Below are 20,123 nucleotides of genomic sequence, written 5' to 3'. Positions count from 1 at the left end.
TGAGCTTGAGGGAAGAAAATAATGTCAGATATAAAAAATAGAGATGGATGTTGTCTCCACAGAAATGGTGAGATGAGACCTCCTGGAAAGACTTATTGATGGAGCGAAGGACCGTGAGTGAACTTCAAGTCGCTTTTTATGATGTCTGTATTCCAAGGGGTCATGAAGGTTCTTGTTTTATCTGTTACACGGGATAAGGAAATATATATATACACTTCATCTCTGTCTCAACTTTCAATTACCTGCCTTCTTTTGTATCTGAGGTCACACTATCTGATCTCGCTCACCCCTGCGAGGGTCTCCGGTGCACAAATGCAAACACAACATAAATCAGAGCCACGTTAAGGGTTGAGAGAAGGAGAATGTCTTCCGACAACTCCTGCATGCCACCGCTCCCGGTATAAATACACCAGCCGGAATGGCCCCCTTGGTGTTTCCGTGCATCTGTCGGGCACTTCTTCGTCTTCTCTATGCTAGTTTCATGCAAGGTCAGAGAGTGAGATAATAAGCTGGGAATAGAAATGAAAGTAGTTCTCAACAGCACTGTGGAGATGCTGCTGCAGTCGGGTCTGAAACATTGTCGCAATGGGCTGCAGACAGTCTTCGGATGCCTCGGCTGCCAGAGCTCACGCCTCACGTATGCATGAGTGTACTTACACATCGGGAAAATGTCAGGGAAGCCCATGAAGCAATGTCCAGTAAGTGGTGCCCTGTGTGTGTGTGGACGGTTATTAATAGCAGAGCGGGCAGGTCGCAACTCTCACGGGCAACAATTCTGACAACAGATGGAGCTTTTAATATCCTCCCCTCAGATCTTTATTTTAAAAAAAAGAAACACACACACAAATAAATGAAAGCACAAGATTAAAAGGGCAGGTGTGTGTTTGTGTCCATGTGATAGAATCGGTACAGGGACATGTGGCACAGGTCTTGAAGCATGATGGGAATTCCAGAGGCCATCGTTGTGCGACTGGTGAATTGAGTTAGCGTGCAGCTTTGCACTCACACATTTCGCTGCCGAAAATACAAAAAGGATTACTTCAGTGGCCAGAATATCCACGGAGCATGGGCCACACTCGGGCACATTCTGACACGGGGAAATGAAAGGCACACAGCTCGCTCATTATAGCATCTGGTTGGTCTCGGTGTTTATGTGTTAACACTATGTATGAGTAGCCAACGCAGGATCCACACTCCTCAGACCTACTGAAAGTAACACACAGACAAAGTCGCCCGTAAATCCGATAAATATTTCTACATGTCGGGCGTTTGTAGCGTTGGCTCCGTATAGATATATCTCATGCAACAGGCTAATCGATGCTATTGGACATACACGGCAGTTTTTGCTGGTTTAAGTGATTAATGTTGAGCATTTTCATGTTTTTGTGCACAGTTGCTTATTCAGCCGAGAAACCTCAAGATGTCCTTTCATTTGCACCTACTTGCACATTGACAACATGCATTTTGCTTAGGAGTAATTCATACAAATTTTATCAGGTACATCATTTTTGTATAGTTTGACCCATGTCCCATCCAGTAACATGGAGGAGGCACGATTTTTGACTTATACTTGGGGAGCTGTCATGTTGTACATCCTTACAGACCCTCTATGGTTTGATTTGAGACAACCAGTCAACATGTACGCACAATGTTAGTGAGTTTACTGTGGACACATATATATATATATATATATATATATACACGTATATGTACTAAGTGAATTTTCCAATTTGAGACACGACAAGTTTCTACCCTCTATTGGTTTTGTTGTACTGTATATCGTCAATATGTACTTCATCTGTGGTGTCTATGCTACATTCAAATGAACAAGAGAAACACTTTGAGGTCATTTTGCAAATACCTTAGAAGCTAAATAGGCAATGTGAAGTACAGAGGGCACAATGGTGAACTGCACAGAGAGAATCCAACAATACAACAATGTCTCAAATCCCTTATTTTACAAGGAGGTACATCAAGGAGAAGATGGCTGAAGAAACTCCAAAGTTTCAGTGATTCAGTTGGCCTGGAAACGGGTCAGTGGGCGTGTGGTTGAATTTGGCGTCGGAGAAGATGGCCAAGGTTCCCACGGTGGTGATGACGACGAAGAGCCAGAGGAACATGCGGTCCACCACCATGGCCACGTACTGCCAGTCCTCCTTCAGCTGGACAAGGCCATCAGGGGGTAGAGATGGCGATAGGATGGACGGACATACGCATGAGAAAGGGGACAAAAGAAATTATGGACAGAGTGAGAAACAAATTTATGCAAAATCAAAGATTATTTAAATATAAAGTCCAAAAAAGACACTTACAGCCTCGTCGTCTTTCGCAGCCTGTAGAGCCTCCGCGATATATGTGATGGCGTCTATGGCTGACTTCAGCTCATCCGGTAATGAAAGGTAGCTACTGGGGCCGTTGATAAACTTTCTCATGTCTGTGCACATGCCCTCTGGATGAAACCTGCACACCACAAAATGCATAAAACGTGGTCAATAAATATCGCAACGGTTCAGGAGTGATAGAGCGAGTCCACATGCAATGTCTGCGCCTGAGCTGAACAAATGCACACGGGCCTGTGGAATGTAGCAACGTGCGAGCAGACGTCAGGCCTCACTAATTAAAAGCTGTAAAATAGTGAAGCGTGCACGAGCCCGGGCTCCGTGTCTCCTCTGCACTCCTCTGTCATTCAGAGGGGAATAAAAGAGAGAAGGTCAGAGGAGCACCCAGGGCTCGCTGTACCGGCGAGGGAGTCACCGCTCGGCATCTGCTGACTGCGCTGTTCTGCCTGAGAAACCCTGTGTGTGTGTGTGTGTGTGTCGGTGTGTGAACGTGTGCGTGTTGCTGTGTTTACTTGTTGCCTTCCGTTACCAACTGTCAGCTACAATTGGGTGCCAGGGGTCGCTGGGGGCTGGTGTGAGAAAGTTGCTTCCTATCTTTGTCACCCGCGGGGGTTTCACACATCAGATGGAATCGAAATCCACGTTCGTTTGCCTCTTCACACTCGAGCTTCCCGGTTAAACTACCGCCCCTCCACTGCAACATCCAGTTCCACAGCAGACACATTAGCTACAGCAACCAACTGAGCTGTAATGGTAAATGTGGACATATTCTGTAGTGTAGCAGCAGTACAATTACAGAGTAGTTTTGGATTGTGTATATGTATGAATATCAGCATATATAGGCCTATATATACATATTTATCTATCTATTGTATCTATCGCATCATATTGTATTGTTCTATTGTATCATATCCATCTATTGAATTTATTTAAAGAAATGGTGGCCGTATTAAACCAAGAAAAGCTATAGCCTCAAAAACCCTTAATAAATAAGGTGAGCCAGATCAGATTATGTCTTCAACTTTTCATTATAGTATTATTTCCTGTTAAAAAATGTCCTGTGGTTCAGCGACTGACCAAGCTCCAAGCGTTTCTCATCAGGGATTTATGCTATGATTTTCCCTGCTGCATTTCCATGCATAGTAGTGCAGCATGTCCTTGAGCAATGACACATCCATTGGTCGCGTTTAGAAGACAGACATACACAGACGTCTAATACTCCTCTGACATTCGGTAGTGATACAGGACGACTCAGACAACGGGACCCCGCAGCTAAACTGTCTAGTAGAGAAATGACATTGTCTCAGGAGGGGAAGAATGATTCTAGTCTCACTTGGAGGTGTGAGCCATCACATCTGTTCGACATAATCTGGTCCGATCTAAATGTACCTGGGAACTCTAGGACATTACACTATTTCTGGTGCAGACAATATTCAGTGTCCACTACACAATACTTACATTTGTTTAATGTATACTAATTACAAAATGTCATATGTATGCCTCTTACTGTGACATCCTTCTATTTCATATATATATGGATACAAGTTAGTCCACCTGGTGACTGTATTCATCAGTTATTGTGCAGAAAATCTGAAAGTGGCTTTTTAAATCCTGGCTTCTAGAATTGTCAGAAATATTTTTAGTGATGTCACTAAATTCCTCATGTGAAAGGACTGAAGGTCATGGAAATAAAAGAGATTGATGCTAAATGAGTAACAATCTACAAACTGTCACAGATGCACAGGAAAATGCATTTTGAGCAGTAAAACCCAAACAAAGCTTGTAAAAATGCATCTGCTGTTGGTCCTTTTGACCTCGTCTGGGCAAAAGTAAGTGGATCCTCTTTGCAGAACAGCTGCACTCGGCAATCTGTGTGCTTATGAAACACCTTGAGTGGGAAACACCTCTTGCACGTGCACTTTTTAGAAGTTGGGACACAAGTGAAGCCGAGTAAAGATGAGTTGCAGGTCAGGCAGCTGGACACTAGAGGGCAGTGTGGCACCACGTCTGCAAGAGACCATGACATCGTGGAGTGGGGCCTTGCAGGCAGGGCGGGGGGGCAAGGGGCTGCTTGGTATTCAGTGCAAGACTTTGGGGTTGGGGGGGGGGGGGGATGATGCAGCGCTGCCATCGCTGCTGCTCCTGCAAGTGTGGCAGGTGAGGAGGCTGCGACCTGAGAGAGGAGGAGCCTCATCATATATAGAGAGAAGGAGATAAGAGAGAGAGAGAGAGACGGGTGAGGGAGAGACACAATTTGGCCTCTTAACCCCTCCTCCCTTTGGCCTCCCGCGTGGCTCAAAGTAGCACTTCATCAGCGAGAAGTAAATGACTGTTCAGGAGACTAATTCAACTAAAACTGGCTGCGTCTGGTGCCAAGACATGCACTAAACCCAATTAAGGAGGTGTGTGTGTGTGTGTGTGTGTGACTCAGGAGAGATACTGCTGTCTCATCAACCTGCTCTAATAGAGGCCCTCCCCCTCCCCTTCCTCGGTCACCCGTTCTTTCACCTGGACACACGGCGTCCCGCTCTATTGTGTCGGAGTTGATTTGCGCAGGTCATTATTATTTTAGCAACGATTCTCTGCCGCCTCCCCCCCCCCCCCCCCCCCCTTGGACGTACTTCACATCTTGCTGGAGGTGACGGATGGAGAGGTGGGGAAATTTTTTTGGCGGCGTATCAATAGAGAAGTGGGGGGGCTGGAGGCAGGCTTGTCGAGGATGTCGCAGATGTGGACGACTTCCTGCGAGGACCAGAGTCTACCTGTATGCCAAGGTCATCTGTTTCCTGGTGTCCGGTGCATTGGAGAGCGCAGTTAGACTGATGGGACAGTTTGTCACCAATTTGTGTGCCAGCGCTGGCCGACATCCAGCTGCTCACAGATCCAGCTCCTTACTCAACAGCCTCAGGGACAGCGCTCTGTAAAACCTCCTAATGAAACTCATCAGTCTGGGTTTCACAGGGGGTGTTTGGGAAACTAAGGTCCAAATACCCCCTTGTTTAGATGCTTTTCTATGCACCCAAGCAAACATGTGCATGATGTTCATGGACTGTATATAAAGATGGCTGACAAGTCTCCTTTTTCATTCTTCTGCTCAGAAAGGAAGCCAAAATATGCTGGATACGAACGCTGACATCTTGCCAGCGCAATGATTGCATCAAATTATTTTACAATCGGGATACAGCCGACCAATTGTTAGTCAGTCTCAGCTGTCAATCAAGATGTTTCAGTCCATTTTAAGAGCAACAAATAATCTAGCAAAACCAAATGCACAGGCATAAATGAGCCTTTGAATATTAGTGTGATGAAAATGACGTTAAATGACCGAAAAATGTATTAGTCTTTCTAGTTTTGGATCCATGTCCCATCCGCTAACATGAAGGAGGCTGGATTTATGGCCCGTACCGCTGGTAGCCACTAGGGGACGATCGAGGAACATTAATTCCACTTTGAGGGCCATCTTAGTTCAGCCTCTGAATTTAACACCAAAGGTCACAAAGTGAACCTCCGGCTTTTATGTCTCATGTGACTTTTCCGCTGATCAGTTCTTGGCTTGCAACTGCAGCTTTTACCGAGAGCTAATAAAAAGTGACACTGTGATATTTACATACAGGGCGAGTAATATTCGACTGTGACTTTTAGGAATGCGCCTGAGTGTGTTTGCTCGGATGCCTGAGCACGCCGCCTCAGCTCCTCATTCTGCAGCAGATTAGAAGTGAGATACAGGTACGGGAGGAAAAGAGGAATAAATGCACGGCAAGAATTCTGTCTCTCCATATTTGAGGCAACTGCTCTGCCTGATGATATTTTTCTCTTTTTTTAAGGGAGTAGCCTATTCACAGGAAAAATGCAAGCTCTGGCAAAAACAGAAGGTGCCCGGGCAGCTGACTTCAAAGATAACCTGCTACACGGACTTAGACATGAAATTCGATGAATACTAAACACAGGACATGAAAGATTAACTTATGTTTATTTCACTTTAAAGTGCTATCTATAGAAACACATTGGCAGTTTACTTTGAATGTGTTTTTAATCACTTTGATGTTAGTCCTTTCAGATATGGATTAAATATTATCATGGGAACACCATCGACACGCAAAACACAAGGGTAGGAGGCTAGTGTTAGTTACACACGTACATATAAACATACACACATATGTACACACACACACACTCACACAAATATATATACACATTTTTGTGCCATTAAAGTCAATATAGAAACAAGTGTCAGCTCTGAGATCAGTCAGAGGCTGAGCTAACGTCAGCACAGTCTGTACTGCATAACCATAAAATCACACACAAGGCAAAAAAATAATTCTATCATCCGAACACGTCTAAAGGAATTCAATTATTGGGGCTAACATGCACACTCACATGCACAAGCACAAATACATTCACCTTGAGGACGCCAGGTCTCACCTGTGGGGCTTAGGGAACAAGATGGACGAGTCTGGTTTGCGGATGAAGTATTCATCGGCCACTTTGCTGATGGCGATCTTGGGTTTCTCTCGGCGGGGCAGGTTGTCCAGGTACAGGGGGGTCTCCACTTTGGGCCGCAGCATGCGAAGGTAAGGAGGAAGCATGTGGATGAAGATCTAGGAGGAGAGCAAAGGCGTTAGATCCACAATTTACAGTTAAGCTTTTCTTCCTGCAATTATGCAAAAAGAGGACAAAACAAATACCCATCAAACGTACTGTATTGTGTTTTCTTACCAATAAACCACATTAGTAAACAGAAGGTTATTTAACTGTACTTTCCGCTCTCAGTCGATAGCTTGTTGGCTCGCACCGACCTCCCAAATCCATCGCCTCTCCTGGTATTAAAAATCCATTTGTTTGGCCCCTCGTTTCATGATTTATGGGAAAGCTGAGATGTACTCGCCTCATATTTGCCTATTAAGGTTGAGAAATGACTCAAAATGCGGAATTTAGCAGCGTGATAACCTTTGAGAACAGTTGCTGCTGAATGATGTGGGCGGGGAAACCAAATGGGAAACGCTCTCCAATTCCTCAACGTCTACTTTCAAGGTGTCCTTGAGCAAAGATCATAAACTCCGGTCGCTCCAGTGGAGCTCCTCAGGGAAGGACGAGAGTCGTACTCTGAGATGTGTGTGACTAAAAACTGAAATAAGTGTTTCTTAAACCCTCCGATTTTGTCTTTATAAAATCCATCAGCTGGAATTCCTTGGATGTCAGACGTTCAAAAGGATTTCACAGGACTTGAAGATGAAACTGAGCCAAATATCAGACCTGATCAATATCACCATGCTGTAAAATGGCTTCTTTATCTGCACTTTGAAGTGCTTTGATATCCATCTCTTGAAATAACTCTTGGCTTGCCTGTATTGACACATAGATATCAATAATACCCTGCTGGCAGGGAACACGCTGTAGCTGCAATAGGGAATGTAACAAGAGGCCTGAAAAATTAAATGTGGCTTGTTTGTGATTTTCTTTATTAATTCAGAAGTAACTAGAATGACACTGAGTCAAGACCCAAACGTCTCTTTGTGAAATCACGTTTAAATCTGGATCCGCATTAATTCGAATACTTAATACTCGTTAGATCCCATCCACCATCACCAGTGTGAGGAGTTTCCTGTACTACGCACAGCACCCCCCCCCCCCCCTTCCAACCTTGATGACATCACAAGGGGTCTAATAAGTGCCAAATGGACTCTCACGTTCTGAGCACAAATCTTTCCTTCCCACACGGACGCTGAACATCTGGAGACGAGCAGCGATAAGAGGCCGAACCTATAATGCGACTGTCATCGTCAATCCCCCCCCCCCCTTAGTTCAGTTAAACCATTGGACCCGTGTGAATCAGCCCTGGGTGTCAGAGCCTTGTCACAGCAAACGTTACAGAACCCGGTGTAAAGTGTAGAGCCGGTGTAATTAGCTTCAGACAATGTGCAGCGAGGGCGGCAGCCGCTGATGGAGGTTAATGGTGCAACGTGGCGTTCAGGGAGCGTTCAGGACCGTGTGGACTTCATTCAGTCGACTGCTCGATACCTTAACTACTAATACATCCATTACCGATTTAACTGTGAAAATTAGCAATACTTTAATTGTTTAAGGCTGACGATAAACATCAATGGCCCAACAGTTCAATAGACTCTATAAAAGAATGGAGGACGTTACAGCTACCCAAAACCGAAGCCAAAACATCTTTATCGCCCCCTTGTGGCAGGCTGCTGTATTGGCCAAACACCCCAACTCCTACGTGTTAATGGATAGGACATGGATCAAAATAAAAAGTCAATCAAATAAATCATTTCTGAAAGATGTTTTATCACACTGACTTATTCTGCTACCTGTTAATTTTTGTAGCAAGTTTGGTTTTGATCAGTTATTTGATGATATAAAAACGTCACAATTGACAACTGAGACTGACTCGTGATTGGTCGATACCACAGTTTCCCACTGGGTACACAGAGGTTTTTCTTTTTGTACGTAAAGGCAGCATAAATTTGTCTTAAGTCAACTCAACTCTGTGATAGGGCCTCACCTTACGGACCCACATTGGCATCGAATGGGTGTTGGAGGAGCGGTGATGCAGGTTGAGGACGACCACACCGAGGATGACGGAGAAGGTGACGAGAATCATGGTGAACATGATGTAGTTGACAATGATGGGGACGCCCAGGGACGTCTCTGGGATCTTATCAGCCAGCAGCAGCAGGAAGACAGTGAGGGTCAGCAACACGTTGATGGACAGACCCATCTTCTCACCTGGTGAGGGACAAAAAAACATCTGGAGTTGAGGAGAGTGTCCCCCGGAACAAAGTTTGTTTTTCCCCTATTTGGGTGAGATAGTATTTTAGCAGCATCTGGCCCATGCAATGAAAAATTCCTCTGTCGGAAAACACAAAGTTCAACATGTCCAAATTCTTCCTCCGCTGACAACTTAATCCAAGAAAGTGCAGCGCATAAAATTATTGATCAGCAGCCAGAAAAAAAACCCCTATTGGATTATTACTACTTAAATGTCCTTGAGTTGTCTGTGTATCAGAGATGAGGATCATCCTTTATGATCGGGCACACATGTCTGCCTGATAGTGCAGGAGAGCAGACCTTGAGCTGTCGCACAAGCAGAAACCTAAAAAGATGGGGAGAATAAAAGCACAGAGGCTGGAGAAGACTTTGCAGGGACACAGCCCCCCCCACAGCTAAAGGAAAACATGGTCCCAGTAAGGGAGACAAATGACAACCACCTCTTTCTTTGGACAATGTGGTATGTTGTGATTTTCCCTGGCGGTAGAGGGATATAAGGGATTCGCTGCTAAACCCAACCCGAGAATATCGGAGAAGGGATGATGGGTTTCTCCTTCCAAAGAGAAATCATGGCCGAGTCAAACGTTGCAGAAACAACAGCAAATGGCTTAAGATATAGAGGAGAGAACAACTGGGCCAAAAGAAGAAGACAGGAGGATTTGGAACCGAGGCGGTTGTGTCAAGGCTGATAACTGATGAGGACTCGAATGAGGCCGACACGAGGAGAGTTCCAACACAGTCTTTTTATCTAGTTTACGAGTTTGGTAAGTAGGCAGGAAGTCGTGATCTTGAGCCGAGATCAGAGAAACCATGCGTATGAGGGACAGAGTGACACAAACTCACTGCAGCTTCTATTCACTGCATTGGACTCTGGTCTGGTTCGGACAGAAAAAGCAGAATGTCTGTCGGGTTTGGATCAAGCTTGGTGATTTTTCTCTCCGGCTCAGGCAGGTTTGGACAGAAAAAGGTGCCGCTGTCAATTCTTCACAACTGACGTCCACTGAGGCGTTTCACCTCCTCCAGCGTGATGTGTCATTCTGCAGCAGGATGACACAGCAGAGCAGGAGGATCAGTCAGCTTCTCTTCCCGCCTGTGTTTCTGTGATTGAATGTAGTTTGGGGACCAGCCGGTGGTTTTCTCCTGTTGAAAGATTGTTTAGCGTGTGACCTCCCTCACCAAACAGTCGTGTACAGATGTTTTGCATTTCATGATGCATCTATAAAACAGACACATTTACTCAGTGAGGAGGAAGGAGGTAACGTGTTAACTCTTAACTCATGGGACACAGGCGTCGGCTCTTATCACCACAAACTCTCTCGATATCTTTGTCGGTGTCTTCTACATGTGTGACTTGGCTTTTTCATCCTAAGAGATTTCTTTTCTTTTCATTTTCTGCGTCTGTCGGGTGTTAAAGGCTCTCACTCGGACACTTACTGCATCTTTAAATCTTTTTCTTGTAGGTTTTCCAGTCATAAATTGCTAGAGCCTCTCTGTAATATACATAACTCTGTGGAAACATTTAAATCTGATTCACTCAGGCCAACATAACGGCACATATCCATGTTACTACCTGCACTACCATGGGAGGTGCACAGACCTAAGGACTGATGACCTGATGAATCAATGTAAACCAGCCTGTTAGAGAAAGCATATTGAAAGCAAGGAGGCACAGTGAGCAGGGCAGAGTGTCGAGCTGATTACTCTCAGTAGTTGGTGGGCTGATTTGTACCGTTTTCATTTTCCAGGTTATCGATTCAGCTGAGCGCCAGGAAGCAACTATCTAATCTGAAATGAAATCCCTTCTGTTCCTGCGATTGCACGAGTGTGTGACTGCCTAATTTAAACAGACCACACAGGCCCAGTTAGGAAAGCAGTAAAACAGTGGAATGAGTGTCCGGATCGCCATAGCGACGCTGGCACAGTCACCTTTACCTCAGGCTCTTAACAAACCGGCTTGTGTGGTCGTACCTGCATCAGGCGGCAGGTAGAAGTTGAAGATGGCGATGATGGTGATGAGGATGCAGGGGAGGATGATATTCAGCACGTAGTACAAGGGCTTCCTCTCGATGATCAGGTAGAAGACCATGTCCTCGTACATGTCGTCACTCATTACCTTCCTCGCCGGCTTGTGCTTGATGTGCCACTCGCCGCCCTCTGGGGGGGGGGGGGGGACATTTCAAAACCATTGTTTTTACTGGACACAGCAACAAATCTGCATACCACAGGGTGCAAACAGTCCAAGTGAGGAGAAACACTCTGGTGACTGATATCAAGCAAATTCAAGGGGAAATACAGAATAAAGAACATGGAAGAAGCATTTACTGTCGTTTACTGTGCATACAAATAGAACTACTCTTCATATTTTTTTACTTTTTTCCTCTAAACTGAGAATGATAAACACAGAACTGTCGCCATCTACGGAAAGTTGAATTTATCCTTTAATTTATCACACCTTTCCCTTTATTTAACAGTGCTCACTTTTCCCTATATTCCACCGTCCATCCTTCTATGCATCTTCTCACCGGTGTAGCCATCGTCCAGTAGGATCTCTTTTATCTCTTTGCCCTTTGAGTCCAGCGCGTACTGCAGGTCGATCTCCGTCGAGTCGTACGTGTAGGAGCGGAACTGCATGGTGCAGTTCTGCCAGTCAAAAGGGAACAATGCTACCTGGAGGGACAGACGTGGACGTGAGTGGAGTCACAGCAGGGGAACGATCTCAAGAGGAATTGAATGAAAAGCAGGGTGCGTGTGTGTGTGTGTGTGTGTGTGTGTTAATGTTCACCTTAACTCCACAGGAGCTGCAGTACAGTGCAGGGGGGGTCCAGGTTATTCTGCCGGTACTGTATGCCTGGATGGCGACTTCCAAGGCCACATGAAACACGCCGTCATTACTGGGAAATTAGAGGGAAATTAATTGATTTGTTTTGTGTATGTATCTTCACACACACTGGAATCAGAGCAGCATCACCACTTGCGTTCTGCGCTACATGAGATCACTGCTCCTTTCTCGAGCTCACTCCAGCTACACGTGTACAACAAGTGCGGCACATGGACAGTCATCAATATTGCATCAAAGGAACAGGAAGAAGTAGCCGACTGGCAGGAGATGTTGCTCCATGCAAGCAAAAAGAGTTTTCAACAGCTTCTTCCCACGGGCAATAAGACCGCGGAACTCTGAATGAGCACAATAAGTTACCGTTACTTTTCAAGCACCATTTATTATACCTACTATTAGGGGTGTTTGAATAATTTTAACTCATTTGATTGCAATATATGATATATAAACTTGATGTATTTATCTAGATCTGCGACAAATTGGACACACACAAACATGGCTGATTTTCTTCATCAAGATCCATGAAATTCTGGGAAATTAAGGAAAATGTCGATAAACGCCCCAACTCGCAATGTTAAAGAAAGAGAAAGCAAATCCTGATTGAGAACTCATTAGCATCTTCCCGGGGTCACGTCCCGCCCCTCCACAACATTTTATGAAAATCAGAGGAGGAGATTTTATGTAATCATGCAAGCAAACAAACAAACGCTGACAAAAACATAATCTCCTCGGTGGAGTTAATTATATTTTCAAGAGAAACGCTGACTCAGCGGTCACGAGCAGCACCGTCAACTCATAGGAATCTTATGCAGAATCCTTAATGTGATATATTGTGGTGTCTAGTATTTCGTTGTGTCATATTGACTGACTGAAGTGCTCACTTTAAGGGAAACTCCCTCCTGTGGCATGGAGTGGCAACAACTTGTGAGCTGATCACATTGATTAATATATGTCCAGACTGCTTTTATCTGGAAAGCGACCTTTGTTGACTCTTAACAGAAGTGTTCACTCTAGGTCATACCCCCCCTTGTGGCATAAAGGGGCAAAAACTTGGTAAACTGGTGTATTTCCAGTGATCAACTATACGGTAAATTAGGTTTTAATTGGTGATCGGATGCTATAAAAACAGGTGAAACATCATGATTGACAGCTACAAATCTGCAAGATGGCGGCGCCTGGGATATTTGAGCAATGCCATTCAGTCAGATTGTTGGCCAGAAAACCAGTTAAACCAGTCATCTTGCAGTTCGTCATAGGGTGGGTTTGATGGTTTGTCACAGTAAACAGGTTTAAAGGTGAACCCTGACCTCCTTTAACTTTTACAGGCTGGGTTCAGCTATCACTCCAACACAAGGCAAAAGTGTAACAAAGGCTACATGAATCTTTGTAATTGTTAGCATGTTAATGTAGCGTCTTGCAAACTCCATCGTGTAACAGCAGCATCATGGGTTTGAATCTTTGTTTTAATGTCGCCACACTTCCTCCTACTTTCCCGTCTCTTTGTTCTGCACGATGAGGCAGAATTTACCTGAGAGGGACATCCACATTTGGCTGCAGTCCCGTTCTGAGAGACCCCCACTAAAACATTTTAATTGACGCGGATGAAAGGGAAGAACTCCATCCATTTACTCCCGACACCTCGGAGTGCAGCGCCACTGCACACAAAGCGGTTTTTCGCTCACAGCACAACGCACAACAAAGACACAGAGTCAATTAGACACAGATTTAGTCGTCTGTCGGGATGTTGTGTTTGGCTTTTATGGCTCTGGATGATTTAACTGAGAGAGGCTTGTGTCCTTCATGTAGGGCCCTCCTGAAACCCTCGTGCCTGTGAAGTAGGCTGCTGCTGCTTCAGTGAGAAGCTCTCATACCCACACACACACACACACACACACACCCACACACACACACACACCCACACACACACACACACACACACACACACACACACACACACACACACACACACACACACACACACACACACACACACACAAAAGGGTATAGCCATGTTTGCATTTGTGTAAGTCTGTGTTTTTGCCTCCTGAGCTGAAGAACCTAAGCATCAGAAGAAAAAAAAGGATTTTAAGTGTCTACATATTTCATTTAAAGGTGTGATGTATGTATATATAGTCTTTCCATTAGTGGACCAGTGTGGTGTATAGGCTCCATCGTGCCTTAAAGAATCACCTCAGTGCTACAAGCCGCTCTGGTAAAATACAGCAGGATGTAAAGTCGGGTCGTGGAGAAAAGTGCAGACGTAGCTGTGACCGGTGGATGTCGGGGGTGATGGGCCGTTAAAACCTTCACTACGCTTTTACAACACAGTGCAAACGTGTCTCAAATGTCACCTCCTCTCACAACCAAAACAATAAATAGTCCTAGGAAGTGATAATGACCTTGAGTAGAGGTGGAAGTGATCGAGAGGTGAGAGTTAAAGCGGACGGACATGGATGGATCTCTGTGAATCAGGAGCAGTGGAACAAGCAGCAAATACATCTTTCCTGACTTGTAAACAAAAATGAGTCAGAGACAGTGGAAGGAAACAAGGAAAATATTCAGCACATCATGTTTACTTTATATAATTGTGCATAATATCATTTTACACTCTTCCAACATGGAACAGGCACATTCAAATGTATGGGAGGGAAAAAACACTTTTAGTTTTTATATCTTATTATTTTCTCATTGAATTCTGACTTTATTCTGGTAATATTGCAACTATTTCTAATAAATCTGTGACTTTTTAGTACTATATTGACTTATTCTATATATCTGAGATTTCTTTCTTCAGAATGACCCTATCCTACGTCTTAACATCCTATATTTAAAAAAGAAACATTTAAATAAACAGAGATTAAACAAATTGTTTCTCCTCTGAGTTCATATTGATGAATGTCAGTGTGATTTCTTACTTGTTGAACAGGACGATGTCCGGCAGCCAAACCTTCGCAGCGGGGATACGCAACACCTCAATCCCTTCATACTCCTTTGGTTTCCAGGACAACCGATGATCTGTCCATTCCTGAAGACAAAATATTATTCATAAAGCAGGGATTTCCCCTCTGCATTCATCCGACCAAACCAAAATTTAGTTTGCCAAATGTTTAACTTTACATTTGATCCGTGACTTACCAGGTCCATGACAACAACCGTGCTCATTTCTTCATTCTTCATATTCTGGAGGGAAAGGAGAAGTTTCTGTGTTATCAAAGCTTCTTTTCTAGATCAGAGCTGGTGGCAGCAACACAGAAATAAAATTGAATTGACATGATCACTTTCTTTCTTAGTTCAGAAAAAAAAACAGCCTAATATTTTCCTTTTGAAAACAAATCATTATCTCATTAATTCATAAAAACATAATTTTGAGGTGAATTTAATATCCTTCCTTACAGCAAAGTTCTCATTAAAATAAATTCAGTGGCAGCTTCAAGTGTCTGTTAAAATTATAGCAGGCACTTGAAGCTGCTACTGAATTTATTGTTCGTTCAGGTCTCATAAAACACTTTGGTATCTTCCAAGCAGATGAACCCGATCGGCAAAACTGTCACACAAAAGTATTGGCAGAAATCAAATATAAAATAATCTTAATTGCATGAATTGTTTTTGTAACCCAAACCCTTTATATCCACATACTTTATATTTACATCAGGAGCAGTCCTCTCTACGGAGGTCACCATGTTTTTTACAGAAGCCAAGACAAAACAAACCTTTTAAGTTTAATGAGAACTAAAGGTTTTCACAGGTTCTCTATCTTTCATGTTTGGAAGGGGAGGGGGAGATGAGGGGAATTCAACTGCAACATGCAACTTCACCACTAGATGTCACTTAATTCTACACACTGAACCTTTAACTGGGAAGATATTTCAGTTTCCAGACTTTGGATTTGATCCACTTACAATCGATAGCTGAATTAAATGTTGCTTCTGTTGCTCGTTGCCTACGTTTAAAAGAGGTACACAAAATTAATGTATTGATTCAATGTTTTCTTTGGCACGTTCCTTTATGTCCACACTGCATGTGAGCATGTTCTGCCGGTGGAGATCACACTGCACATGGCGGGTTACGATGCAGACACAGGTAGAACAGCTGATAGCAGAGACACTGGCTGGTGATTGTCCGTCCAGCTCAAAGGAGACCGGAGCTGCTATTTAAAACGCTGGGAGGAATGTCAGGGAGACAGCTGGGACAGGGGCTGGGAAAGAGAGGGGGCGGGGGTCCAAGGGGGGCCACCACACACACACACACACACACACACACACACACACACACACACAAACACCAAATCTCATCACCGGCCTATTGCCCACTGATACTTCCTGTAACTGTCTGAATTTCCCTCCGGGCAAATGTTAATAATAATATCGCAGCGGTTATCCAGCTGTCGGGTTCTAGGCGGACGGGGGGGCCGAGCGTCAAAGTTGGTCCGTTTTCAAGACAACTAAGGGACCCCACGTGACTTCCTCTCCAGAGTGAGAGCGACCTTGAGTATGTTAATGTGACACAATGTGCACGCAATGTGTGGGTCTGTTTGATTTCATACTCGCGTTTTACCCTCTTACGGAGTCACGCAGGCAGAAACACTTTTCCTAACACACATTTTCCAAGCATGGATGAATAGAAATACAGATCTTCCCATCAGGAGCAGGGCTGTATATGCTATCTGACTCAGCAGGCCAGCAAGCACTGAATCTAGCACCATATTGCTCAGATGTTTTAAAAAACATGTGGTCCTCAGCGTGTGGAGCAAGCATTCTGCTCAAAACCCTCACAGAGACGCGTTAGTCTGTGTCAATCCGATTCAGAGTTTTAAGCACTGATTTACTTCAGAGGCAAAACTACATTTTCTGCCTGAGCCCAGTGAAATGTGAAGGGAGTAAGAGAGCAGGTTTGGAAACAGGCACCCGGGAGATTCTGTGCTTCTACTGGAACAGGAAACCCTTCAAAAAATCCGAGGCGCAATAATTAACCAGCGTTTTCTATTACTAGTGCAGTGCTTGTGTGGACTAGGCTGTTTGCTTGGCCTGTGGCGATGCTGGTTGCAGCTTTTCCTTCTGAAACTCTAAAATGGACCTGCAGTGCAATACACATCCCAAGTGTAAGGCTGATAAGATGAGCAGTTCTGGAGATATGAGATATTGCTTTTACTTGAGAAAACAAATCAGCGTATTTTTTCTGAATTAACGACTTAATAATTTCACTCATTCAGAAAAACAGGGCTCTTTTTTTGAATTAATGAGATTTAAACATTTTAAAAACTAAATTCTGCTCGTTTTCTCTGAATAAAAGTTGCCGATGCTCTCTTACATGGAAACAAACATCACAAACATCCCTTCTGTTTAGCTTAATTCAGTTGTGTTTTGGTTAGGGTTTGAGACATTTTGAGATTTCTGTCGCTCACCAGCCCAACGAAGGAGGACAGGACCATACCCACGCGGACCACCACCCTGTGTTCCGGGGTGGGGGCTGGCCGGACCATGCGGTTGTAGTTGGTGAAGACCTTCTTCATCAGAACCTGCTCCATCTCCGCGGCGCCTGGACGACACATGGAGAAAGGTTTGGGTTACGACTTCAGGCATCAAGCGGACTCATCAGTTAGATTTCTTAACGGTGGATAATCAGATCTTGAGCTTCATTTTCCTGAAGCTAGCCAAGTTGTTTTTGTGCTCTTATGTCCCTAATGTACCTGTTCCATCTCCTTAACTGTGAACTTATTCTTGTCACCTTTCTGAACACAACCCTTATAGCTGCATAGTCAGGACGTGTCAATCTGTGTCCTCGCCTGTTAGCGGTGACAGAAATCGCCGCAAAGTTGTACTTCTACTCCATTTTTTATGCAAAAAGCTCCTGTTTTATTCGCAGCCATCTCCTCCTCGGTGCTGGAAGGTTAGAGGCATTTATAATCAGCAGCACTGGCGACGCCGCATTCATCACGTTTGGCACCGCCGTGGCCCCAGCACGATCTGACCTGACAGGAATAAATGACAACGATCACCCGGCACGGCAGCCCCATTAGCTAGGCACGGGGCTGCATGGCTGCTGATGGGCGGGAATGGGAGTCGGTTGAGGAAGGCAAAAAAAAAGAAGAATTAGCATTTTCTTCTCCCTGCCTGGTCCTGACTCGGTAAATAAGTCAAACTCGAGTAGGAGACCGGTGAGATGAGATGAGGATGGACATTGTTGAAGGCTTGTGTTGCACGGAGGGAAATCTGAATGGTCGTTTGTGAGCTTTGGTTTTCTGTTGCCACTCTGATAAAGGACAAGGGAGGAATTTATAAAACCTCCAGAAAAGGCTCTTTAACGGGATCGCAGCTGTTTGCCCCACTTGATGACTTGTATTTACCGATCAGTGATGAACATTCATTCAAAATTGTCAAAACAACACAACAACCACAAGTCAGAGAATCCTCTGAAGTTCGTGGAATGGTTAAGGTTACATTAGATAATAAATATAAAACACATAAGTTATTTAACACATCCATTTCTGATCTACTGAAAGTGCTGCAAAAGTTACTTTTTTATAGTATAGTACGGTATAGTATAGAATAATACAATGTAGCATAGTATGGTATTTCAAAATATGGTACAGTATAGTAATGGACAGTATAGTGTAATACATTGTGGTATAATGTTGTATAGTATAGTCCAGTACAATATAGTATAATAAGTGTAGTACAGTAGAGCAAGGTACAGTGTATCGTAGTATAGTACAGCAAGGTATGATAGTCTATCATGATATGGTAAATCATAATAGAGTAGAGTAAAGTACCGTATAGTACAGTACAGTGTAGTTTGACATGGTATATTGTAGTACAGTTCAGTACAGTATAGTGTAGTATCATATAGCATGAAATGTGATTCCTCTGAAGTTTGTTTATGTTATGTGTGGCTTTGGTGTCTCTGATTATATTTAGTTGACCTAATGAGTCACTGGGTGTCACATTGTGAATCTGATCTCTGCTTATTTACCCATTTTTCCCAGAATAGTATCAGAGGCGGAAGTAATCGCAGCAGCTCTCCACGAAGCTTTGTGAAAGACTTCGGTAGAAGTCAAGGAAGAACCCACTGATATTTCAGAGTGTGTGAAGATTGATTGAATTCAATGGAACCTTAAAGCCCTGATGGAGACATGAGTCCTAATACTTATTGTTTTAATCTGGTGCCTGACTTTTTTAGCCATGCTAGCAGCTTTTCTCCGGGAAGGGCAATGCTGCTTTGTTGCTTGGTCGGTCCTCCGCTCCAAATCACGACTGGAACCGACCAAATACATGCAGATCTTACGACGTTTCCCATCATCATCAGCTGCCCTCTCTGTGTGGTGCTAATCAGCGTATGAGAGCAGCAGCAGGGAAAAGGCCATTGTACACACTAAAGCAACATGAGGGAGTATAGAGGCCATGTGTAACTGAATTGCCCAGACCTGCATTGCAACACACTATGGATTAAGCTGAGCCAACTGTCACTGTTTCTCCTCTTACACAACAATAATCCAACAATATGTTTTTGGATGGCTTCCACTGGTTCATACTGGTGGGTTTCTGGTGAACATGTGCCATATACTACATTCTGAAGCGTTACATGACTGCTACAGCTCTGTTACAGGACCTGGTTATGTTGTGTCGACCTGCCACTTACCTCCCAGTGTGCCCAGGCTGCACAGGCAACATATCAGCAGGAGCAGATCGGAGCACTTCATGTCCCCCCCGTCTTCAAAAACCGATCCGCACTGGGTTAATCCAACTCCTGCGACTTCTCTCCCTGTTTTTACTAGTGGAAGTGGACGGTGCAAGTTTTTGGTTTGGACTGTTGTTGTCTGTCAGTCAGGCCGGCCTGGCCAACTGCTGTCTGCTCCGATTACCTCCTGGAGGGAGGGGGTGTGTGTGTGTGACTGTTCCCCCCCACCGCCCACCCCTCAGTGTGAGCCAGAGAGCGGCAGTTTTAGTTTGACTTCACTACAACACAAGGTAAAACATGACAATGCTTGGGTCGAGCAGTCTCCACCTTTATAGATACAAACCTTTTTATATTATAGAGATGATATTTTACAACCCCACAAAATCGATGTGATAACAAATACCTACAATAACAGAAACAATCTCTGAGAAAAAAGTATTTAAAATGTACTTTGACCTTTTGAGTTTGATTCATGACTTATCAATTAACATGGA

At 44.2% G+C, this 20,123-nt stretch overlaps 1 protein-coding gene across 1 annotated transcript; it reads right to left on the bottom strand.

Moving 5' to 3' along the window:
• Positions 1-2,006: 2,006 nt before the first annotated feature.
• On the bottom strand, positions 2,007-19,651 carry chrnb1 (cholinergic receptor, nicotinic, beta 1 (muscle)). Its single transcript, XM_061095849.1, has 11 exons — positions 19,591-19,651; positions 17,357-17,490; positions 15,091-15,135; positions 14,871-14,980; positions 11,902-12,010; positions 11,642-11,786; positions 11,088-11,273; positions 8,854-9,077; positions 6,762-6,937; positions 2,313-2,460; positions 2,007-2,162 (listed from the first exon to the last, which is right to left on the bottom strand). The coding sequence occupies exons 1-11, from the start codon at positions 19,649-19,651 to the stop codon at positions 2,007-2,009; spliced, it is 1,494 nt and encodes a 497-aa protein (XP_060951832.1).
• Positions 19,652-20,123: the final 472 nt, after the last annotated feature.

This window comes from Limanda limanda, chromosome 22, assembly GCF_963576545.1.
Source record: "Limanda limanda chromosome 22, fLimLim1.1, whole genome shotgun sequence".
Lineage (NCBI taxonomy): Eukaryota > Metazoa > Chordata > Actinopteri > Pleuronectiformes > Pleuronectidae > Limanda > Limanda limanda.
The sequence above is the reverse complement of the archived record's forward strand: the minus strand, read 5'-3'. Positions and strand labels throughout refer to the sequence as shown.